This window comes from Panthera onca, chromosome B1, assembly GCF_046562875.1.
Source record: "Panthera onca isolate mPanOnc1 chromosome B1, mPanOnc1 haplotype 2, whole genome shotgun sequence".
In the NCBI taxonomy this organism is placed as follows: domain Eukaryota; kingdom Metazoa; phylum Chordata; class Mammalia; order Carnivora; family Felidae; genus Panthera; species Panthera onca.
Genome location: NC_138342.1, coordinates 121,800,369 through 121,822,077, shown reverse-complemented (window position 1 = coordinate 121,822,077; position 21,709 = coordinate 121,800,369). Strand labels below are relative to the sequence as shown.

Sequence of the window (21,709 nt, the reverse complement as noted above, 5' to 3'; positions counted from 1 at the left end):
CAACTGTGACAACTGAGAGATAATTTCAATGAATTATTTATGTAATTGTTTCTTAACACACTACAAAGGAGAACTTTTAAAGAGAAAAATCAAAGATGGAGGTTCTCCCTATGAACCTGCCTTCTTTTGTCTGCTTTGAAATAATCACCTTGCTCCTATAAAAAGTTTCTTTAGAAGCTGGTGTACTTTGTCCTTGCCAGGTCGGATAAAGGCTTAAGTTGAATTTACAGATCAGGCCTTTCCAGTAGTGGCTGGCTGGAGGAAGGAGGAGCACAGTTAAATCAGCATTCACTCCTCTTTACCACAATCCCACCCCTCAGGCTCAGTATCCACCCTTTCTACCCCTAGGCTTACCTGAATTCGAGGTTCAATACTTGAAAGACCCCTTCCCCCCAAAAAACTAGCATCTTACGGGGCAAAAAATTCAGCTGCAGCAGGTCTTTGATTCCCCTAGAACAAGGATATTTAAACGCTTACTTAAAATGTTCTTTTTTACTAAATAAACAATGTTAGCAAACCCCGAGCTGCTCACCCAAATCTGCTCTTCTATCCTTTCACAGTGAATGAGCTGTAACTGGGTACAGGGCTGTCCCAGCTAGTAGTGACACTTAGGCTCCCTAGTAGCCACATGTGGCCAGGTGACATAATTCTCCCCAGTGGAGTGACTGGCAGGGATGTGTACCAGTTCAGGGTGTGGGTCTAAGGGCACTGAACACGATGTCTTCACAATCTCCCCCCACCCCAACCTCAATCTAGGACACAGACATGCCCATGACCTTGCCTTAACCACATAGATGGATTCTGCAATGTTGAGGGGGGAGTAACAAGGCAGAAGGAACCTGGCTCCCTGAACTTCCACAAGGGGCATGACTGTTTCGCAAAGCCTGGAAGGCTTACTTTGTTACGTGAGCAATAAATAAAGTCCTATCTCCTTTAATTCATTATAGTTTGGGGCTCTTTGTTCCAGCAGCACAGGCTTTCTCATAATTGATGCAAACACTGTATGTAGCTCTGTTCTAAGTGCTTTACGTGAATTATCTCATTAACACGCCTCTGAGGAAAGTACTGTTATTATTCCCATTTCCCAGCTGAAGAAACAGACTTGAGGGGTGAGTGCTTTTCCAAGGGAAAAGAATAGGAAGGATGGTACAGTGGTCAACTGCAGATCTGTATGATGCAAAGTTCAGATGCCCAACCACACTACAGTGTTCCTTAAAAGGAAACTACTAATGATCACTGTGCAAGTATCTCACTCTGAGATTTTTCTTCCGTGTTATCTCTCATATACCTAGAGCAGAAACATTATGAGCTCAAAAAGGAGGAATAAAAATTATTTTTGGCTTGTTCATAAATGCCTTTAATTTACTATGCTAAAGATCTAAATTTGTATAAAACCCCGAAACTTCAAAGGAATCAGACAGCAGGCCAAGTTGAAACTTCTGGTTGAAACTTTTTACTCCATTTCCAAAACTCTATCATGTTACACGCAAAGCCTAAGTCTGTACACCTCAGTTCAATGCTGTTAAGACACAGGATTAATTCAAAACAAACTTTTTTTGGCTGTGTTTAATATTGTGTTTGTTATGAAAGGGCCCATGAAACACTTATACAACACTGGGGTTTCCTTTCAGTAATATGAGGCCACACACCTTCAACCTTCACTTCTTCCAAACTTTTTGAACTCAAACCAGAAGATTTGCCAGAAATCTATGTATTAGAGAGGTCTGACAGGGTGAAGGGACAAGGGGGACTTTGTCTTTATATTTCACGCCTTAAAAAAACCATTTTTTTTTTAACAATCCATTTAATCTTCCAGAAAGCTCTTACAATTAAGTGCCAGAGTCCATTTATTTATTCATTCAATAAATATGTACTGAACACTGTTTGTTGAGTCTGTATCAGACACGGACACAGAACAGTAAGTAAAAGCAGAGTGCTACGAGACAGAGGTAAAGCCGTGACTTTCTTGTAATGGTAATGATTTTTTACCCTAACTCAAGCTTGTGTGAAAATTCCAGAATAAATTGCCTTACATTCTAATAATTGCAAAATGCAGAGACTCTAAGAAAAGAAAACCCTTCTTTGCGCCTCTTCCTGCCTCTGTCAGAGGGGCTGTGAGCACTGTGTATTTATGCCTCCAGGATCAGCTCCTGGGCTTACAGGGGAAGCCCTGCCACTTTGTCTAGGTCGTATCCTTCCTTCCAATCCTTCACAAGGTCCGAATACACACTGAAAATTCATCCTTATCCATCTGCTTCCCAACCCTGGCGCCAGCCTCACTAGGTTTTAATTAACAGGAGATGAGCGAACAGTATGAGTTCTTGGCCGGCATAAGCAAGTGTTTCGTGATTTAGATGGGCCTCCTCATTCTAGGCTGGGTGAAAAAGACCGAGGAAGAAAAGAGAGTTGGCACTCCATAGTGCCAATCATTCCTATAAAAATAAAAGCTCTTTTGATTACCCACTGTGGAAAGACGAAGTTGTGAAAATACTACTTTCTGTGAGTATTACAGGCGTGATTTTAGAGGGGTCTTCTCTGTGGTAAGGTATGTCCCTGGCAGCGCAGCTGAAAAAATGCCCCAATCCTGCACCAGGAGTGGCCTACTTGGCTTTGCTGCAGGTGGCCCATCTGCACTCAGGGATTCCGCCCACATGCTCCTCCCTTATGCCTCACAAAAGCACGGTCTCATTTTGGCTAAGCCTTGGCTTTCCAAGGAACTGTTTAAAACTTCCAAATATGACTGCATTCAAATACCCCTTCAGGTCTTAAGAAAACACTTCAAAAATACTGCGTTCTTTCACCAAAAACTAGTTAAAAATGGCTTTGGGTTTTTAAGATCTTAAGTGGCACTCATTTTGAACACAATTGTCAGAGCTCTGTTTTCATTTGCACCTAAATTTGCAGACGGCACTGTCTATAAACAGCATCACCGTGACACTGACCAACCTGTCCCGGATGAAAGCGAAGACTGCACAGCGCAGTGAGTTCTGAACCTGGCCACAGAGATGTTGCAGGCTCTGCAAAACTAGAAATACACACAGAGTAACTCTTAACACCACACAGAAAAGCAGTGAGCACCACAAGAGATAGAAACAAGGCATTCAAGGAGGAACCAAGGTTGGGAGAAGGGGGCCCAGCTAGAAAGGGAAATAGAAACGTGGGAGGTAACAGAAGTCAGTGCCCTCATCTGCTTCAGCTGTAAATGTGCCTACTGGGTGTGAGCCACAGTCTCTAGGTCTCCAAAGTCTTTCAATGGAGTGAAGCTAAGGAGACAACCAGAGGAAGTACACAAAGACAGCAGAGACAGCAAAGTGCAGAGTGGGTGTGAGGTGTTTCTCTGAGGCTATAGCCCGTAGTGGAAAGCTGTGAAGAAAAGCAGGACAGGAAATTAAGATTAGGGCCAAAGTATGGGAAGACCTGGAGAGACAACCCAAGGGACTGGGCCTTTATTGAGTAGGTCATGGGATCTACTGGAAATCCTTTAAAGGGGAGCAGCCTAAGAGCCACACTTACAAGGTTACCTTGCAGGATATAGAAGAGGCTGAGGCGCCGGGAGACCAGTGACAAGACAGTGGGGAAAGAACACTGGACCTACAGCCCTGGCCGTGGAAATACAGCAAAGCCACATGCAAGATGGAGAAGTGGTCTGCAGGAAGCGTGGGGGAAAGGGCTATCATGCTCTACTTTAAAGATGGAAGTTCACTTCTGTACCCTCCTCGTCTACTTCTACCAGATCACTTTATGCTTAGCTCCTGAAATCTTTCCTTAAATAGTGCTTCTTCAACAGTCAGTTGCATACCAACTCTCTGCTCTATGGGTCACTAGACTTCGTAAGCAGAAAGTCCTGACTCTGAATTTCTAAGGCAGTGACTCATCCTGCTTACCAGGCCTCTTCCTGTGGGTAGAGACTACCAGTTGCTCCTCTTATGTTCATTTCTCTTGTCAGAGAGCCCTCTTGTTCAACTATAGACACCAACTATTTCTTATGACACTTTCCTGAGGCATTGACAATTGGTGGAAGATTTCAACCACCAGTCCAGAAAAGCCCTGATAGCAACGTAATGCCTAGAAGACAACAACCCACACATCCCTTTCTGTCCATGATCATGAGCTGAACACATACTGACCCCCACCCATGATCACAGTGCTCCCTGCCTGCTCTCTCACACATACCCCCTGAACCTTTCCCTACAAACCTCTAGGTATCTATCTTATGGGCAGAGAGGTTGACTGTTAAGGACTGAATCTGCCGGCAACCAAAATAAATTTCTCTTTTTGCTTTTCCAAACCCTCAACTCATGAGTTATTGGCTTCTCTTGCAACGTTTATCCGATTTTCTTCGCCAGTGTTGACAAGCCCAGCCAGATTCTATGCTTTCTATTTGCCCAACCCCCTTCGGGATTCCCCAGAGAATGAGCAGTTGGCTGGGGCAGTGTGCCAGGGCTTACCTGTTTTCTGAGTTAGCAACTGAGATAGATCATTCAGTAACACTGTTTTTCGATAGTAAGCCAGCAAACTTCTTCTATAAAGGGCTAGATAATAACTTCCTTAGGCTGTGCAGGCAATATGGTCTCTGGCACAACTATTCAACTCTTTCATTGTAGTGTGAAAGCAGCAATAGACAATTCATGAACAGATGGGAGTGGCTGTGTTCCAACACAATTTTATTTACAATGACAGGTAGCTGGCTGATCTGACACTCAGGTCATTGTTTGCTGACCCCTGTTCTACAATAACAGAAGCTTTCACGGGGAGGCTGACTTGCTAAAGATGATGTTTTCCAGCCTCCTTTACAGCTAGCTGTGGTCATGTGACTCTGTTCTGGCTAACAGGATATAAGTGAAAATGATCTGTACAACTTCTAGATCAGCCCCCTTCTCTGGGGCTGAAAGGAGATCATGGTGAGTCATCTTTGACTGTGAAGATGGGGCAATATCCTTGGGATGGCAGAGAAACAAGATGGCAGAAATCTATCTAGTGAAGAACCGTTAACTAGTCCTGGAGCAGTACGGACCATCTGGACTATTCTAAGACAGAATAAGAAGGAAAAAGCCCCCCAAACCTCTTAGCCTATTAAGCCACCATATTCTGGCTCATCTTTTTATAAAGCTTTGCATTTTCAGGTTTAGCTCAGCATATGAGATCGTATTCTGAAGGGGAAATGCCTTTGTTGCACGGCTATGGAATGATCAATCACAAACCCACACACTGGTCAGATGACTGCACGAATTTGCCACCATCACAGGAACTAATACCAAGTGAAAGCTTATTCTGTGGCATGCACTAACATAAGCTCTCATTTATCCTGAAAGCAATTATTATGATGATCATGTTTATAGACAAAGTTCAGACAGCATTAAGAAATACACCCAAAGTCATAAGTAGCTGCCCAGATATACAAACTTGGGGACGTGACTCTCAAACATACACTTTTCCACAAATCAGCTCCCTTGTGTCAAGGACAAGCCACGGTAGTCAATTCTAGGGTGATATTTAGAGATGGCTCTGTGACTGCAAGTTTCAGTTTCCAAACCGAAAAGCACCACTAAGATCCGCTGACAGCTCCATTTGGTTTAGTTACTATTCCCCTTAAAGAGCCAAGTAAACCAAAATGACACAAGTTTAATAACGTACCCAGATTCTTTTGAAAGACTCTGAGAATGCCAGAGTGCAGATTTGATGAGACGGCCATGGGGGCTGCCAACTTGGTCCCGGCTAAGGCCACCACCTCCTCCTCCACTGCCCATTAGAAGTTAACTGCCTGGACACCTGCTATACCAGGCTGAACGGAGCCTGCATAGTGGTTTCAAAGTATACCAGCAGAGGGGAAGATTTTCTTCTCTCCAGGAAAGGGTGAGAAATGCCACCGACATGTGCCGTTGACCCTACTCTGCCAGGTGTAGCATCCGTCTCTGCTGGGGGCCTGGCACTCATTTGGGGACCATCTGGCTCCATTTCCCCGACCACATGGCCTTTCCTGTTCTGTACAGCCTAGAGGCTCAAGGAAAGTCAAATCCACCCTAAAATTAAAGCATAGCCAATGGCACCAACTGTTCATGGTAGATGAAACCAAAATTCAGTTCCAAGAAATGTTAACCTTATTTCAAATTTGAAGGCAAGAGCTATTTCAAAACAGTGTGATTTTTAATAGGATAAGTTTTGAAAACCTCACATGTTTAATCAGCTATAAAAGGCTAATTAAAAATTAATTATTACAATTAATTGTTACCGTACTAAGGATTATGTAGTTAAAAGAAAATGTTTTGTTACAGAAATGCAGTGAAGAATAAATAAGTCTATCTTGAGTAAAGGCAAAAAAATTAACATGTTCTCAGTTACTTTTTAAACCAATTATTTAAAAATAGGAAGAACCTTACCCTCAAAACAGACTTTTTAATTTGGCACATTTTTAAGTATTTCCAGAGCCAAATGGATGCGAAATTATACAGCCATTTAAAATCATATTTTCAGGGGCACCTGGGTGGTGCAGTCGATTAAGCATCCGACTCTTAATATTGGCTCAGGTCATGATCTCAAGGTTCATGAGTTTGAGCCCTGCATCAGACTCTGTGCATGGTGCAGAACCTGCTTGGGATTCTGTCTCTGCCTGTCTGCCCCTCCCCCGCTTGTTCTCTCTCTCTCTCTCTCTCTCTCTCTCTCTCTCTCTCAAATCAATCAATATATTTTTTTTAATTTTTAAAAGATAAAAAAATAAAATCTTATTTTAAAAGAATATTTTGGGATTGGAAAATGTTCTCACATATACTGCTATGCCAAAAAAAAAAAAAAAAAAAGCAGTTTTCAAAAACGTATGTAGACATTCTTATAGAAGAATGACTATGGATCTATATAAATATACATAGAAAATTAGTCTGGAAGTAAATACCTCTACATTTTAATAGCAGTTTTTCTCTGAGTGGTAAAATTACAAGTGGTTTTTATTTTCTTCTCAGCATTTTCAATATCTTCTAGAATGTAACATAAAAGTACACATTTTTAAAAGAGCTGGACTATATAAAGAATATCACAACACTAAAGGCACAGGCTTCTCCTTTCATTGTGTTCTGTAAGTGGATATAGAATGTGGTCTGGGGAATAGTGCAAGTTATTTTATGTCCAAATCTCTCTATATAAACATCTCGGAAACTCATACTAAACACACCAAATCTCAATGTTCCAACAGTGGACATTTCAGGAAGAACCATAACATACGGAGAAAGAGCCACTGGGGAGAGGGTCCAGACTCATTACAACACACAGCTATTCTCCACACTTCAGCTCCACTAAATCGACATTAAAAATGGTGTGAGGAGTGTGTGTAGCACTGAAACATCTGTGACATGTCATTATGGAAGAATAATATTTCCAGGAATTCTAATTCACAATTACTGTTTTCAAATTGAGAAAACAACTGTCAAATTAAAAAGAAATACACACGTCACAATGCAGCGGTAGCTAAAATCAACTAGAAATCAGTTTCTATTTCATAATGGGAGTTACTAAAACCATAGAAAATCCCCACAAGTTGGAAACAGAAGTTAGAATAAAGTCTAAGATTGGAGAAGGGATCTCCTACCCCAAGTCACAAGGCACAACAGGATCTGGGGCAACCTATCTGTTTGTAGATAATGAAAAAAAAAAATCTTAACGGCTCAAGCTAACAAATCACTGCCCCAAGTTTCACTCTAATGGTCATATGATCCTCCAAGTGCTGTTCTCAGAAAGTCTCTTCTTTTGTAAAGCCAAGGGTATCACCAAAAAGGCCTAAACTAACCAAACTCCTTTACTTTTTAAACGATGGAGGCTCGGAACAAAGGAAACCAGGACTTTGAAAGAAATATTTCAGGAAAAGGTGAAGGGAGGGAGTTTCAGGAAAATGTCTGATAAAATTCCATCACGTTTCTAAAACAAAAACATAAGTCTCCCCAGCCTCAAACACAAAAGCAGAGCTGAAAATAAAAATGTGTTCTCAAATTACATTATTCCTGAGGGAAACACACTTTCACTTGCTATTTCGATAAATATTTCCCCACAGGATTATTTTATTTACAGAGGAAAAAAAAGAAGACAATATAGACTGTATAATTCCCAAATGTCATATATATCCTATATAGGATATATAAAATCCTACACAAATACAAATACACAGCTTTATGGAGAAATTTTACCTGTCTTAAATAAATATTTAGTTAACTGAAGAGAAGATTTTCAACAATGAAACAACAATGGAGAGAGACGCATAACAAAACAGCATTAGTCTGTCCAGGCAGAGAACAAGCAAAATGACAGCTCAAAGAGATAGACTGTAGGGTAAGACAAAAAAAAAAAAATTACATACACTAAATAAGATTCTGATCTATCAGCATCAATGTGACGAAGACAGCAAACACACCTTTTATGTGGGCTGCCTAAAACGACAGCTTCCCCATACCTCTGACTTCCATCATCCTGCTCCTGCCAGAGTCTAGGAAAGTAATATATGCCCACAGAAACACTGGTCTGGCCTGCACCCAAGTCAGTGACTTCAACTGCTCCACATTAATAACAAAAGCTGTACAGAGTGGACATGCAGGGAGAGAGGAAGAGATGAAAGGCTGATGCAGACTTCTAAGAGCAAATGTATCTCCTGGCCCAGCACTGTTCGGAAAGAACAGCTTCCTCAATAGAAAATATCGGTTATCTTTATAAAGCATGTAGTCATTCCACGCAATGTTTTTAAAGTTTGCATTAAACTCTAACAAAAAAAGATTTTCACTGCAACAGACTGAAGCAAACACAAAGACTTATCATATGCCAGGAACTGTTCTGAGCCTTGTACACAGATTAACACTCGTGATCTCCCAACATGATGAAACAGGTGTTATTATCCTCAGTTTACAGATCAAGAAACTGATCTTGACAGTTAAGTGACTTTTAGTCACTTTAGTTTAAGTGACAGATAAGTGACTTTTCCAAGATCACAGAGCTAGTCCAGTAGAACCCAGGCTCTGCTCTGAAGGCCAAGGGTTTAACCAACACACTAGGCTATCGATTTCACACTGAATCCTGCTAGTACCAGCAGCCCTGCTTGCCTAAACCTGAGGCTGGCCTTAGAAGCTATTACTCCCAGGGCTACTATTTTGTTCCTGCTTTCCGGCTGCTCCCTGGATTGGAGGGGAAAGGCAGAGTGTCTCCTTCGGAAAAGATAAACATTCTCATCTATGATGTCGTATCAACATTATTATTACTATTATTACTATAATTATTATTCCCATTTTACCAATGAAAAACTGAGATTCTGAGGGTTAAGTATCTTGCTTAATGCTAGTGACCCTAAACCTGTTTGTACACGGTCCGTGCTCCTGCCATTACAGAAAGCATCCAACCTCCCCAGGCAGAAGTTCATCTCCTAACTGGGCAATTCATCCGACAACCAGAGATGCTGTCCATATTGAGCTAATTGCTTCACAAACAAACGCTGCCTGAATGACTGGGAGGAACACGAAGAGTGAGGGAAGAAAGGTGTGTAAAGTTCCAACGTAACAGCAAAAAAGCCTCTCAAACCATAGAAAATTCCCAGAAAGCACATTTGGCATGCACATGCTCAGCACTATGCAGACAACTATGCATCGTAAATATAAACAACCATGTATTTCTTTTTTTTTTTTTAATTTTTTTTTTCAACGTTTTTTTTTATTTATTTTTGGGACAGAGAGAGACAGAGCATGAACGGGGGAGGGGCAGAGAGAGAGGGAGACACAGAATCGGAAATAGGCTCCGAGCCATCAGCCCAGAGCCTGACGCGGGGCTCGAACTCACGGACCGTGAGATCGTGACCTGGCTGAAGTCAGACCCTTAACCGACTGCGCCACCCAGGCGCCCCAACAACCATGTATTTCTGATGCACATAAACTAAGCTTCTGCAAATCATGTTATATTTTACATGCACAAGGACTCACTACTGAAAAGAATTCTGTGGTCAAATCCCTTTGTAAAATAATATTATAAAATATTATTTTATAATAATTATTCTCTAGTTTACTTTCTAAGTCTGTGAATACTCAAAAGCAGGTATATTCTATTTTATAAAGCTAATGAGGTATATATAACAACCCAAATTATTTTGCATAGGTTTGGGATCTAGTTCTGCCTTAAAATTGAAGCTATGGACCATTATACATTCCCAGACTTTTTCCAGCCTGTGGTTCAATAAATTGTTAAGCTGCCTATCACATCAGCATATAATTTAATTAGTGTCTACATCCTGGCTAAAAATTTCTTGAAACAAATAATAGGGTTCAAGAGACTGATGACTAAAATAAGAAAGTATCATGAGACTGTGACTCACAAAAGGTATGAGATACAAGAACTTCAGAACTGAATCTCATTTTATGGTCCAAGAATGAAACCATTTCTAAGTCTTAATGAGAAGCAATGGAAGAAATAAAACTAGAACCCAGAGCGCTAATATCTAATTCAGTGAGTGCCACATGGTCCAGAATTCGCTCCCTCTAATGATGTAAGATAATACGGTATTGTAAGTTCTGATTTCTGGTAAGATTCTGGTTTCTCCAACCTCTACAAAATGCCTTGCTTAATAAATATTACTAATTCTCACTGTGGTGGGGGAAGGGAAGGAGGTGGGTAGCCTGATATACCATTTCTGGTTCCCTTCTGATCTTTGTAAACTGTTAGGCAAATCCTACGGTCCCAGTACACAGCTGTACAAAATCAGTGCCAACCTCATACAGAGAACAGAGGCGTAGTGGGGACCAGATGTCAGTGTCTTAAAAATGTCCCATGAAAGCCTTTAAGATTGGAAGGCACGACAGACCTGGAAATCAGTTAACCTGTCCAGCTTAAGATTCCTCTACTCTAAAATGAATTCGTTGCATTTCCTGATCTCTAATACTTCTTCTAGTATTAAATATTATTTTGTTGCATCTTAAATTTATAACTTTGACCCCCAAAATAATACTTTAATCAGCCCCCCTTTCAATTTGCCTCTTTGTCTGGTGTGTTAATGTGACTCTTACAAGTACGCAAGTAATCCCCATGCCCATCCTTCCTCAGGCAGGGAATGGGAAAGCTTTGCTGTGTGATGGCCAGAGTCCCCATTTCCTTTCCTGGTACCACTTCTACCAGAAAATCTCCTAGGTCTGGGAGATTAGGCCCAAGCACTTCTAGCCTTATTCCTGGCATCAGGGTTCAAGACTGGACCTGTCACACCAGCAGTACTATAGCAAGGCCACGGTCCCCCAGCAAGGCCTCTGGTTGGTACCCAGTGAGACCCTAAGCAGAAGAGGGCCCCAGTCAGAGCTGGCCAACTACAGGGTCTTCGGGCAGTGCGGTGCTGGTTTGAGGCCAGAGGTACAGGTCAGAGAGAGGCCAGGCCACTGGAAGGGCCAGCCTGGAATGCCCTGGTGTGAAACTTGAGAAGGCGATAAAGAATGGGATACTCTGACAAGAAAAGAACAGGAGAGATTTACCTTTGGGGGGGGGGGGGGGGGAGGGAAAGGGGGAGGGAGGGAGAGAGAGAGAGAGAGAGGTTATGGTGGGAGTTCATTAGTCTCAAAAAAGCAAATGTTACTGTTTTCCAAGTGGGCCAAAATAGTATGTATTTATTTTGTCTGTGAGCTAAATGGGACCTTACTAATTATTGTTAGGCATAAAGAGTTCTACCACTACACCTATGCCAAGGAAAAGGAAGATCAGGTCATAGCATTTTCATTTTCTTTCAAGGAAAGAACCAGAACTTACACTGTATATTTGTAAAGAGCTGTACAGATTACAGATCGCCATCGTGTGCACTTTTTGCTCCGACCCTCACAATGACAACATTTGAAGAAACTGAGGTTCGAGAGGTTCATTTACTTGTCCAAGATGCCCAAACTAGCAAATGTTATATCTTTAGGTTGGTCTGGGGCTCATCTACCACATCACCAAGTCTCTTTAAGTTACTTTCTGGCAGACCCATCTTTTCATAGAAATAACATTTATTATTTATTTAAAAAATTTTCAATTTTAATTTCTAGCACTGAAATAGGTTGCAGTTTGAATACCATTCAACAGTGTTTTGATAAGCTATATATCACTGTCCCTTGTAGTGCAAAGCATGTTAGCATATGATGGGTTAAATAAGCTGTGAGGCCTCATCTGGAAAATTTACCAGCACACATACTATACTATTGTTTCTATGGGAAGTTCTGTTCCAAGTTCCAATCAACTGATTTAAAAGAGATCTTTTAACACATGAACATAGTCTAAAAATAATCACCACTGCAAACTTAAGGAATTTCTTGGATTTCATTTTTCTTTTTCATTTCATTTAAATATATGCATACATACACAGAGCCTTTTCTCACTGAGCAGCATGTATGGTATGAAAAGCTAAGCATTTCAGTATAACGGAAGAAATTTCATAAAACTCCCACATATTATGATTGTGGATTACATAAAGAAATGGGAAAGTCCCCTTCTGCCCCAAACTGTGCCAAGACATCTGACATGTTCACGTCTGCCAGGACTCTACAGTTATTCAAGTCGGAATCCACTCTTTACATAAATAGCATACTATTACAATGATTCAAAGTTCAGAAAGGACTTCTTGCCAAAATAATGAACTTTGTGAGGTCCTTCAAAAGATGTGTTTTGAGAAAAATGTCTCCCTGCCAAGGGATTTCAAGTACTAAAGCAGAATGGTAGGTTTTGGTTATGAATTTTTAAGAAATCACCAACATGCATGATTCAAAGTGTTTTCACTGAGAATCAAGGTGCCCAGTTTAAGAATATTAAAAACAACAAAAAAAAACCCCCAGCTTATATAAAGAAATAAATCAGAGCATGGTTATAATCACTGTTCTTTTAATGGAAACAGGGGACAAGAACATTAGGATAAATTGGCAAGTTCAACCAGTTTATTAAAAATGGACTTACCTACAATTTTTCAGAAACATTAACTGTGTATAAGTTCATGACTGTATTGTGCTTAAACCCAACCAAAAACAAGAAAGAACCATCTGAATCTAAATAGGACACTCTCAGCAGAAAAGTTCTGACAAAAGTCTGCCAGCTGGATTTTACCCTACCTCAAACAGCAGGTATCGTGTGGCCCCAGTGGCTCAGTACCCTGCTATTTTCTCTGGTGTCCTCACTCAGGACAGTCCTTCCAGCAGAATCTTAAGAAATACAGACTCAGAATGATAGGGATCAAAACAAAAGGCGGCTTACATGCATGAGAAACTCTGAATTGCCCAATTTCAGTCCCAAAGCGTCTCAGTCTGCCGATCCTCTATAATCTTTGATGAAGTACAACATAAACCTGTTTAAAGCTGTTTGTAATCAAAAGGTACAAAGTGTGAGAACCAAATTCTCTTGGTTATTGAGAGGAGTCTTAAAATAACCACAAGCGGCTAATATTTAATTTGGAGTTCTTACCTTTATGTGAGAATTCTTAGTAAGATACAAAATACCCTTATAAAACAGAACCTACAGTAGAAATATCTCATCAGGTAGGCCATTATCATGATTATCTAGATGTAAAAAGCAAGTCATTTTGAAAAAGCCAAATTATTATTACTTTAAATATTCTTCACTGTTTATTTTTAGATATGTGCACTTAAAATAGTCTAATATGAAGCCCATACAGCTTCACAAGCCTGTGCCAGAAATCTAGCCATATCCTAGTGAGTTGCTCTATTCTTTTTAATCTGAGAAGCATTCAATGTATATCTTTAATTCTTTTTTAGTGGTGCTAATCTTTGGTTTTTCTGTGATATGAATCATAAGCTTATGTTTTCTTATTTTGAATTGCCTACAAGGAGACACTTCTTTTTCCAAGGGTCTGTGAACAAACTAAAGCCTACAGTCCAATTTCAGTATTACTTCAAATACTTCTATTTTTTCTTTCTTATATTCACTAATTCCCCTGGGTCATAGTTTGTTCAGGTAAAAAAACAGTGGTATGTGTTGGAATGGGGGTGGGGATGAGGAGAACCAGAGGAATATGTGACATGATTTCTAAGTTCCCTTCCAACTCCAAACTTCCATTATTTGCTAGTTTCTTTGTCTCAGCATTTATCTCAGCCAGGAGCTCCGGTACAGCAGCAGTTCTCAAAAGGGTGGGGTGGGTCTCTATTTTGCCCCCTAGTCACTTGGCAATGTTTAGAGACATTTTTGGTCGTCAGCTGGGGGTGGGATGTGCTACTGGCATCTAGTGGGTAGAGAGCAAGGGTGCTGCTAACTCGACATCCTACCATGCACAGGCAGCCAGCCCTACAACAGAAGCATCCAGGCCAGCACTGTCAATAGTGCAGAGGTTGAGAAGCTCTGGGGCAGAGTAACAACCCTGGGAAACTAAGTGCTGTGCCCTATCTAGAAAATTGAAGAGGCCGTTTCCTAAAATATTTACTACCTTTCATATTCCTAGACAGGCAGCTCAGGTGCTTCAATTCTAAAAGGGAAGGAGAAAGCAATAGGGCTTATTCACAGCCCCTTTCTTCCCCTTTCTCTCAGCCGTATCTACTGAATGCTCAGTGCTTGGAGGCAAGAGGAATAAGGTATGGTCCCTGCCTTCCAGGTGCTATCATCCAGAGAAGGGGACAGATAAATGAAAAGGGTGGTCAGTATTTGGACAGAGCAAGGTGCAATGCGACCTGCAAAAGTTCATGGTTCTTTAAAAGATCCTCCATTTAAACAGCAGACATTACCAAGGAGGCATCATTGGCAAGTTCTCAAATAGATCCATTCAGCAAAAAAAGTTTGGTTACATTAAGAAAATGTGTTTGCAATCTCCCAAACGATGCAAGTTGCTCCTCTGCCATGAATATCATCTCTATCCTTCTAAGGAAGTATGGAATCAAATGCCCCTTCAAGAAGACAAACAGTATTCCATCGATCTTTGGGTTTTCTGGTCCTACAAGTCATTCTGGGCTCTTGTTGTAAGGAAAGGTGAGTAAGAAAGGGCCAGAGGTCAGGGCAATGATGACATGGTGAGAAGCATGTGCTTTCTAGGATATTCTGGGATGTATCCAAAGGAACCATATAGTTTTTCTTCCAAACCAAGACACTTTGGAGAAGGAGTTATGCCAGAATAATGGTGTAAAACAGGGTTAAGCGTTCACTAAAGTGTGACAGCCACGGCAGCACTTGTGAAGCAACCCCAAGGGGACAACAATGCCACGCAAGCCTGGTTACAGCTGCAGGTACTAAACAGAAGTACAACTTCTGCTCTTTTCAGTCAACTAAAATTCAGTGATGGTCAAAAGGAAAGAAATTTGATGCTTATATAAAACTGACACAGAACACACTCAGGGAAGTGCCAAATCTAGAAAACCTGAACATGCTGTTTACGAATCTAATGTATAAAGTTCCCACAATAGCATGCACCAGATGGAGTTAGCCTTTTCTCTGCAGTATGTGAAAAGCAAGAAAAATTGTTAAACAGCTCCTGGTCTTGAAACTTAGCTAATACATGATCTTCCAATCAGCAGAGGCACAGACATCTCTAGTACTTGCAGTCAATGCACACCGGGAGTTAAAAGTCACTTGACTTTACAGGTCTGGCATGTTTAATTACAAGGTCCACGGCCACTTGTGTGCAAGGCAAGACACAGCTTCATTCAGGAACTCTTTCCTATAAAGTCACACTGCCAGCAAGGTGTATGTGTTCTTAGGCAATGGAGTAGAGTCAACATTTTATATTTAAAATCTAGAAAATCCTAGAAAACAGGACACCAAACTCTTTGGAAAACAAAAACACTAGCATGAAGAATATGGCCAATACTGTCTTTTTTCCAACCCATAAATAAGGAAGCCTCTAAAAAAAATACCGTAGTCTTACAGGAGCTCACAAATTAAAAACCAAACCAAAAACATGTCTTAATGCTCTAGACACATACCTAGGGCTGAATGTAAGAGTGTACTCCCTGCAAGCGCTTCAGGGAGGCTAGAGAGGGCCCAGAAGGACCTCAGGTATGGCCAGCAGCAGCAACCACAGCAACACATCCATTCTCCTTCCCACTTTCTTTTAAAATCCTGGGGAAAATGACACAACCCTCAGAAAAGTGAGAGGGTAGAATCATCTAGCTGCTGTATTGCCTCCATGTTATAGATTTGATCAAGGAAGAGACTTAAAACTGGAAATGGTAGCCCTCCCTAAAAAAGGGAACAAAGGCCACTTCTAAAGTTTAGCCTCATCTCATCTTCAGGAACCAAACAATCAGCACTGGCAAGTTCCCTAGAGTTCCAGAAAAGAAGAAAAGGGTACATACAAAAAGGGGAAATTACAGACATGGATGCTTGGTATCAACTCGAACAAAACTCTACCTTGGGTTTTCGAGTAGACAGATTATAAAGACTTGGGTATGGGCAGGGCAGCGACAGCCCATTGTATTTCCAATGTCATGTCCAATTATCTTAATATGCTTTTGGATAAGCCTGGTATTAGAGAGAAATACTGTAAACAGAATATATCTTCATTTCTTGAAAATGTCTGGATAAAAGAGAGAAATATGACATGGATGACATAATTAAGGGTGTTCACAGTTCTCTGAAACACCATCCTAAGAGAATATTAATTACTGAGCTGCTATAATCTGAAGGAATGATCTGGTGTCACTGTTTTTCTTTAATTAAACAGTTATATTAATCACATAGATGAAGTGTGAGAAATATGCTTAATACTTTTGCAGAGGACCAAAAGTTCGATTAAAGACAATATTCAGGGGCACCTGGGTGGTTCAGTTGGTTGAGCGTCCGACTTCAGCTCAGGTCATGATCTCGTGGCCTGTGAGTTCGAGCCCGTGTCAGGCTCTGTGCTGACAGCTCGGAGCCTGGAGCCTGCTTCAGATTCTGCGTCTCCCCCTCTCTCCCCCTCCCATGCTCATACTCTGTCTCTATCTCTCGATAATAAATAAACATTAAAAAAAAAGACAATATTCAAAAGAATCTCCATGTAGAATACTGTATGGACAGGGATGAGATGATATTTTAATAAAGATAGATATTACGTCTTATATTTGAGTATAAACATAAATTGTACAAACAGAAATGCTGGAAACCTGGCTTAACAGTACTTTAATGTTGGGAGTCAGAAGTAACACAGCTGTTTAAAAAAACAACAACAGGAAATTCAATCCTCAGCTGCATTACTAAAATTAAATAACTAGATCAAGGGAAGAAACAGTTTATTAGGCATTACCTAAGTTAAAACCACATATAGAGAACGGAGTTAAATTCTAGAAGCAGAATTTTAAGGGTAAATTAATTATCTGAGAAAGATTAGGAAGGCCAAAAGTAGACAGATGATATCACATGAGAGACAGATGATATCACATTAACAAAACTGGGAAAGTCTGGCCTAAAGAATACTCTGTGGCCTTCCTCAACTATTTAAAAGGCTATAATGAGGACATCTGAACAAGTCCCAGTCTGTCAATGTCCCTCTAGAATGTAAATGCAATACTCCAAGTCCAGGTGGACAATAAGAAAGCAGAGGAAGGGCACCTGGGTAGCTCAGTAGGTTAAACATCTGACTCTAGATTTTGGCTTAGGTCATGATCTCACAGTTCCTGGGACAGAACCCTGAGTCAGGCTCTGTGCTGACAGCACAGAGCCTGGTTGGGATTCACTCTCTCCCTCGCTCTCTGCCCCTCCCCCACTTGCACATGCATGTACTCTCTCCCTTTCTCTCTCTCAAAAAAATAAATTAACTTTAAGAAAAAAAAGAAGAAGAAGAAAGTGGAGGAAACACTACTTCTCCAATGCTGGACATTCTATGTACATAGCCTAAAATGGAATTAGGCTTTTTGGCAACTGCATTACAGAACGGACTCATAATAATTTAGACCCCAACTCAACCAGAGTTTTCTCTTGTGAAAGATGGCTAACAGCTGACAGTTCCAGCACTTTTCACCGCTGGACATCACATTATATATTTGCTCAATGTCTGTCTCTACCCACCAGAATAGAAGCTTCATGAATGCAGGAGTTTTTTGTCTTGTTCACCACTGAATATCCAGCACCTACAAGTCTTGGCCCAGAGCAGACAATAAATACAAGATTGATAAATAAATGACTGTTAAACAACAAAGTTAAATGGGGATAAAAGAGAAATGGGAAGAGGGTAGCCTTTTCCTGCATGGCTCCAAAAGAGAGAACTGGCAACTGCTACAAGTTACAGAAAGGTAGGTTTCAATGCAAGAAAAACCTTCCTAATAATTACAGCTGTTTAACAACAGAACAAGCTGCTTCTTGAAGATTTTGTTCTCCATAACTGAAAACATTAAGCTAGACGTTGGATGAATAGGAAGTGTACATTTTCTGCATGCTTGAACTAACGAGGCAACCTTAAGTATTTTTGAGATTCAAGGATTTTTCATAGAAATGAGTTCCATTGTATCAATAGGGATGAGAGGGATACCCCAATCAATACAGAAATCTTTTATGGCATCTGCAGTAGTTGCCATCTACCGCTCCAGATCCACCCTCCATCATGTTCCATCATGCTCTGAACCTGGAGGGCTGAACTATGAACGACTGCTTCAACCCTTGTTCTCTGGCTTTCAGTCAGCTTTGGCCAATGTGGATAATAGAGAGAGGAGCCTGAGGGCAGGGGACTCACTGGCTTGCATCCCTGTTTTCAATGGATGGACATGTCCCTTGACTGGAGATCTCAACTCCTACAAGGCAGCTATTTCTACATCGCCATCTTTCTGGGGGTTTGGTAACATTCCCTCGTCTGTCCTCTTCAGGAATAGGTACTAGCCCTTGCCCACCCCATTTATGTGCCCTTATATTCTCACTATACTCAGTATTTTAGGAAGTAGTCTTTTTATTGAATGTTCTTCAAATTATGGATGTTGCCACCTGCTTCTCATCTCACCAGGCCCCTAACCAATCACTACCTAAGCAGGTCCTCATCCAGGACCTGTATGAATGCTTACAGGAATGGACAGGGAGCACGCTAGATTTTGGAGAGCTCTGTTGCTCAGCTCTCATTGTTACAGATGTCTCCTTTATATTCAGTCAACTCTGTAATTCTTATTCATTAGTTTTAGTGGTATTATACTAACACCAGGCCTTTCACTTATTTGAAGCTGTTTTTTTTTTTAATTTTTTATTTTTCAATATTTATGAGAGAGAGAGAGAGACAGATCATGAGCGGGGGAGGGGCAAAGAGAGAGGGAGACACAGAATCTGAAGCAGGCTCCAGGCTCTGAGCTGTCAGCACAGACCCCAATGCAGGGCTCAAACTCACAAACCATGAGATCATGGGCCACCCAGGCGCCCCTTAAGCTGGTTTTTAAAAACAGCCACAACAGTGGGAAGACATGCAGCCTATACAGTTTACAGTTAGCCTTGTGCCTCAGCACAACTGCTCAAGCAGTCTGATTTCCTGTGCATTTTGAAGTAGCAGTTTCCTGGTTTAGCAAGCAGTTTGGCTTCACATCCAATCATTCCTTCAGAAACAGGAAGCAATGTCAGATTATCATGCAACAATATCAAATTTTGGACACCAAAGGCAGTTATCAGGAAATCATGTATATATTATGTTTTCTCCAGATAGGAATTTGTAAAAGAACAAACACTACAAAACTTCTTTTTCATCTTTCATTATTGAGGCTGACCTTTTGCAGGAATTACTAGAGCAATAGGATATTTTCTCCTTGCCCTGATTCTTACCTTGTAAAGAATGTACCAACTGGGAAAAAAACTGCCTTTTCTCAGTGCCAACAGAGTGGTTTAAAATGCAAGAAAATGTTAGGAAGGGTCGGTGTTTCTTTATATGTCCTCGAGTCACAGCAAATAATTAAGTAAATAAAAGATCACGTGGGAAAATTACACATAAAAACAGATGAATTTAGACAAAGGAAAATAAAGATAACTTTGTAAGTTATTATTAAATGAAGAGGAACAAGGGCACCTGGTGGCTCAGTTGGTTAAGCATCCGACTCTTAATTTTGGCTCAGGTCATGATCTCACAGTTTGTGAGATCAAGCCCCACATCGGGCTCTGTCCTGACAGCATGGAGCCTGCCTGGGATTCTCCCTCTCCCTCTCTCTCTCTCTCAAAATAAATAAATAAACATTATAAATAAATAAAGAGGAACAAAGTTTTGAGAGCTGCACAAAATATAACCAAAAAACCACTAAAGGAAATCTACTCCCAAGAACAACTGCTTATATGTTTCATAATGAAAATATTTTGATTGTATATAGTTATAGAAATTTGGCATATCTATAGTAACTTAGAGGGGTGGGAATAGAGAAGATAAAAATGAAACTTTTATATTACAATTCCTACAATAAGGAGTTTTCAAATCGTTTAAATAATCTAAGTTTTAAATATAATCACAAAATGATGGAGTACCATCACCTACTCCAAAAACAGCACAGTCCTATTCTGGGGACAACTGTCATGGGGAAAAAAGAAACTAAGCGAACCTCAAGAGTCTGGTGCTTACTTCTTCCCTTTCTCTGATCTTTGACCACATAAAGTAATAAACACTAGAAAGTAAGAAATTGTTTGCCATGCTGACAGGAACCCCTGTTTACTCTTTTTCTTCAAAATCTAGACCCACCAATAACATCTTCCTTCCTTTAAAGCCCTATGGATGTGGCTGAAAGTACTAGTTCAGAATCAAGATCCCCGTGGCACCCTAGAAGAGCATTTTGTGGACGGCCCCCTTGTCGGAACGTAAAGACCTTCATCCAAATTTACAACTGTACTCCTGACGTAAGGCTGGTCCAAATAGGGCTTCAAAAAAGATGGAAGATGTACCTTCAGACCTTGCACTTACAGGACAACTTATTGCAATCTGTTTTATTAAGTCTTATGTAGTAACTAGAACTTACTTCTCTGGAAGAAAAAAGAAAAAAGCAAATAATTACTGACATATGTAAATAGGACAGTGAAAAGCAACTCCTCCGTGGCACTCCTGCCTTTTCCTCATTTGACCAACATATGCTCTCACTTTATCACTCTTTCTCTTTTATTTATTTTTAATTTTATTTATTTTCAGAGAGAGAGAGAGAGAGAGAGACAGCACGAGCAGGGGAGGAGCATAGAGAGACAGGGGGAGACAGAATCCCAAGCAGGCTCCTCACTGTCAGCACAGAGCCCGACGTAGGATTTGATCTCATGAACTGTTGAGATCACGACCTGAGCCGAAATCAAGAGTCTGACGCTTAACCGACAGAGCCACCCAGGTGCTCCACACTCTCTCTCTTTTAAACTTGGGGTTTCTAAATGTCTTTATAAACAAATATAGAATTTCCTTTCTAGAGACATTGAAAATTTACCCAGTCCTGCTACCGGATACCAGGTCCAACTCAAGAAACATTTACTGAGTTCCAATTATGTACCAGACACTAAGTCACTGCATTAATAATGAGAAGATAGGTTTTTCCAAAAACATAGTTATCTTCTTTAATTCCTAAGACAGTTTTTGGCATCCCAACTAGAAATAATAACTATGAATGACAGCCTTGGTTTATGACACCCAAGTGATCTTCAATGATCTCATTCATTACGTTAAAAACTATGTATTGATTTTTGGCTATTTGCAGGGTTATTTCTGATGGCAACAGAAATGTCCCTGGTCTGATGCATTAAGATATGAAATGAGAGACACGTATATAAATAACCAAAACACAAGTTGAAACTATGGCAAAGACGAAGAGCCGTGAGAATTTGAAGGAAAGAGATTACTTATTACTCAAGCAATTGA

General features: G+C 40.6%; 1 protein-coding gene across 8 annotated transcripts in view; it reads right to left on the bottom strand.

The window, feature by feature from the left end:
* The window catches only part of GAB1 (GRB2 associated binding protein 1), a 122,534-nt gene that overhangs the window by 70,488 nt on the left and 30,337 nt on the right, over positions 1-21,709 (bottom strand). The window contains exons 2-3 of one of the 8 annotated variants that reach the window (XM_060654084.3): positions 16,306-16,471; positions 13,210-13,310 (exon numbers count right to left, since the gene is read on the bottom strand). The exons of 6 other annotated variants lie outside the window; for them this stretch is intronic. In XM_060654084.3, the coding sequence (XP_060510067.1) occupies positions 13,210-13,215 (6 nt within the window). In that variant the 5' untranslated portion in view covers positions 13,216-13,310; positions 16,306-16,471. The remainder of the gene's footprint in view (positions 1-13,209; positions 13,311-16,305; positions 16,472-21,709) is intronic. One more of the 8 variants, XM_060654083.3, reaches the window with a different exon arrangement.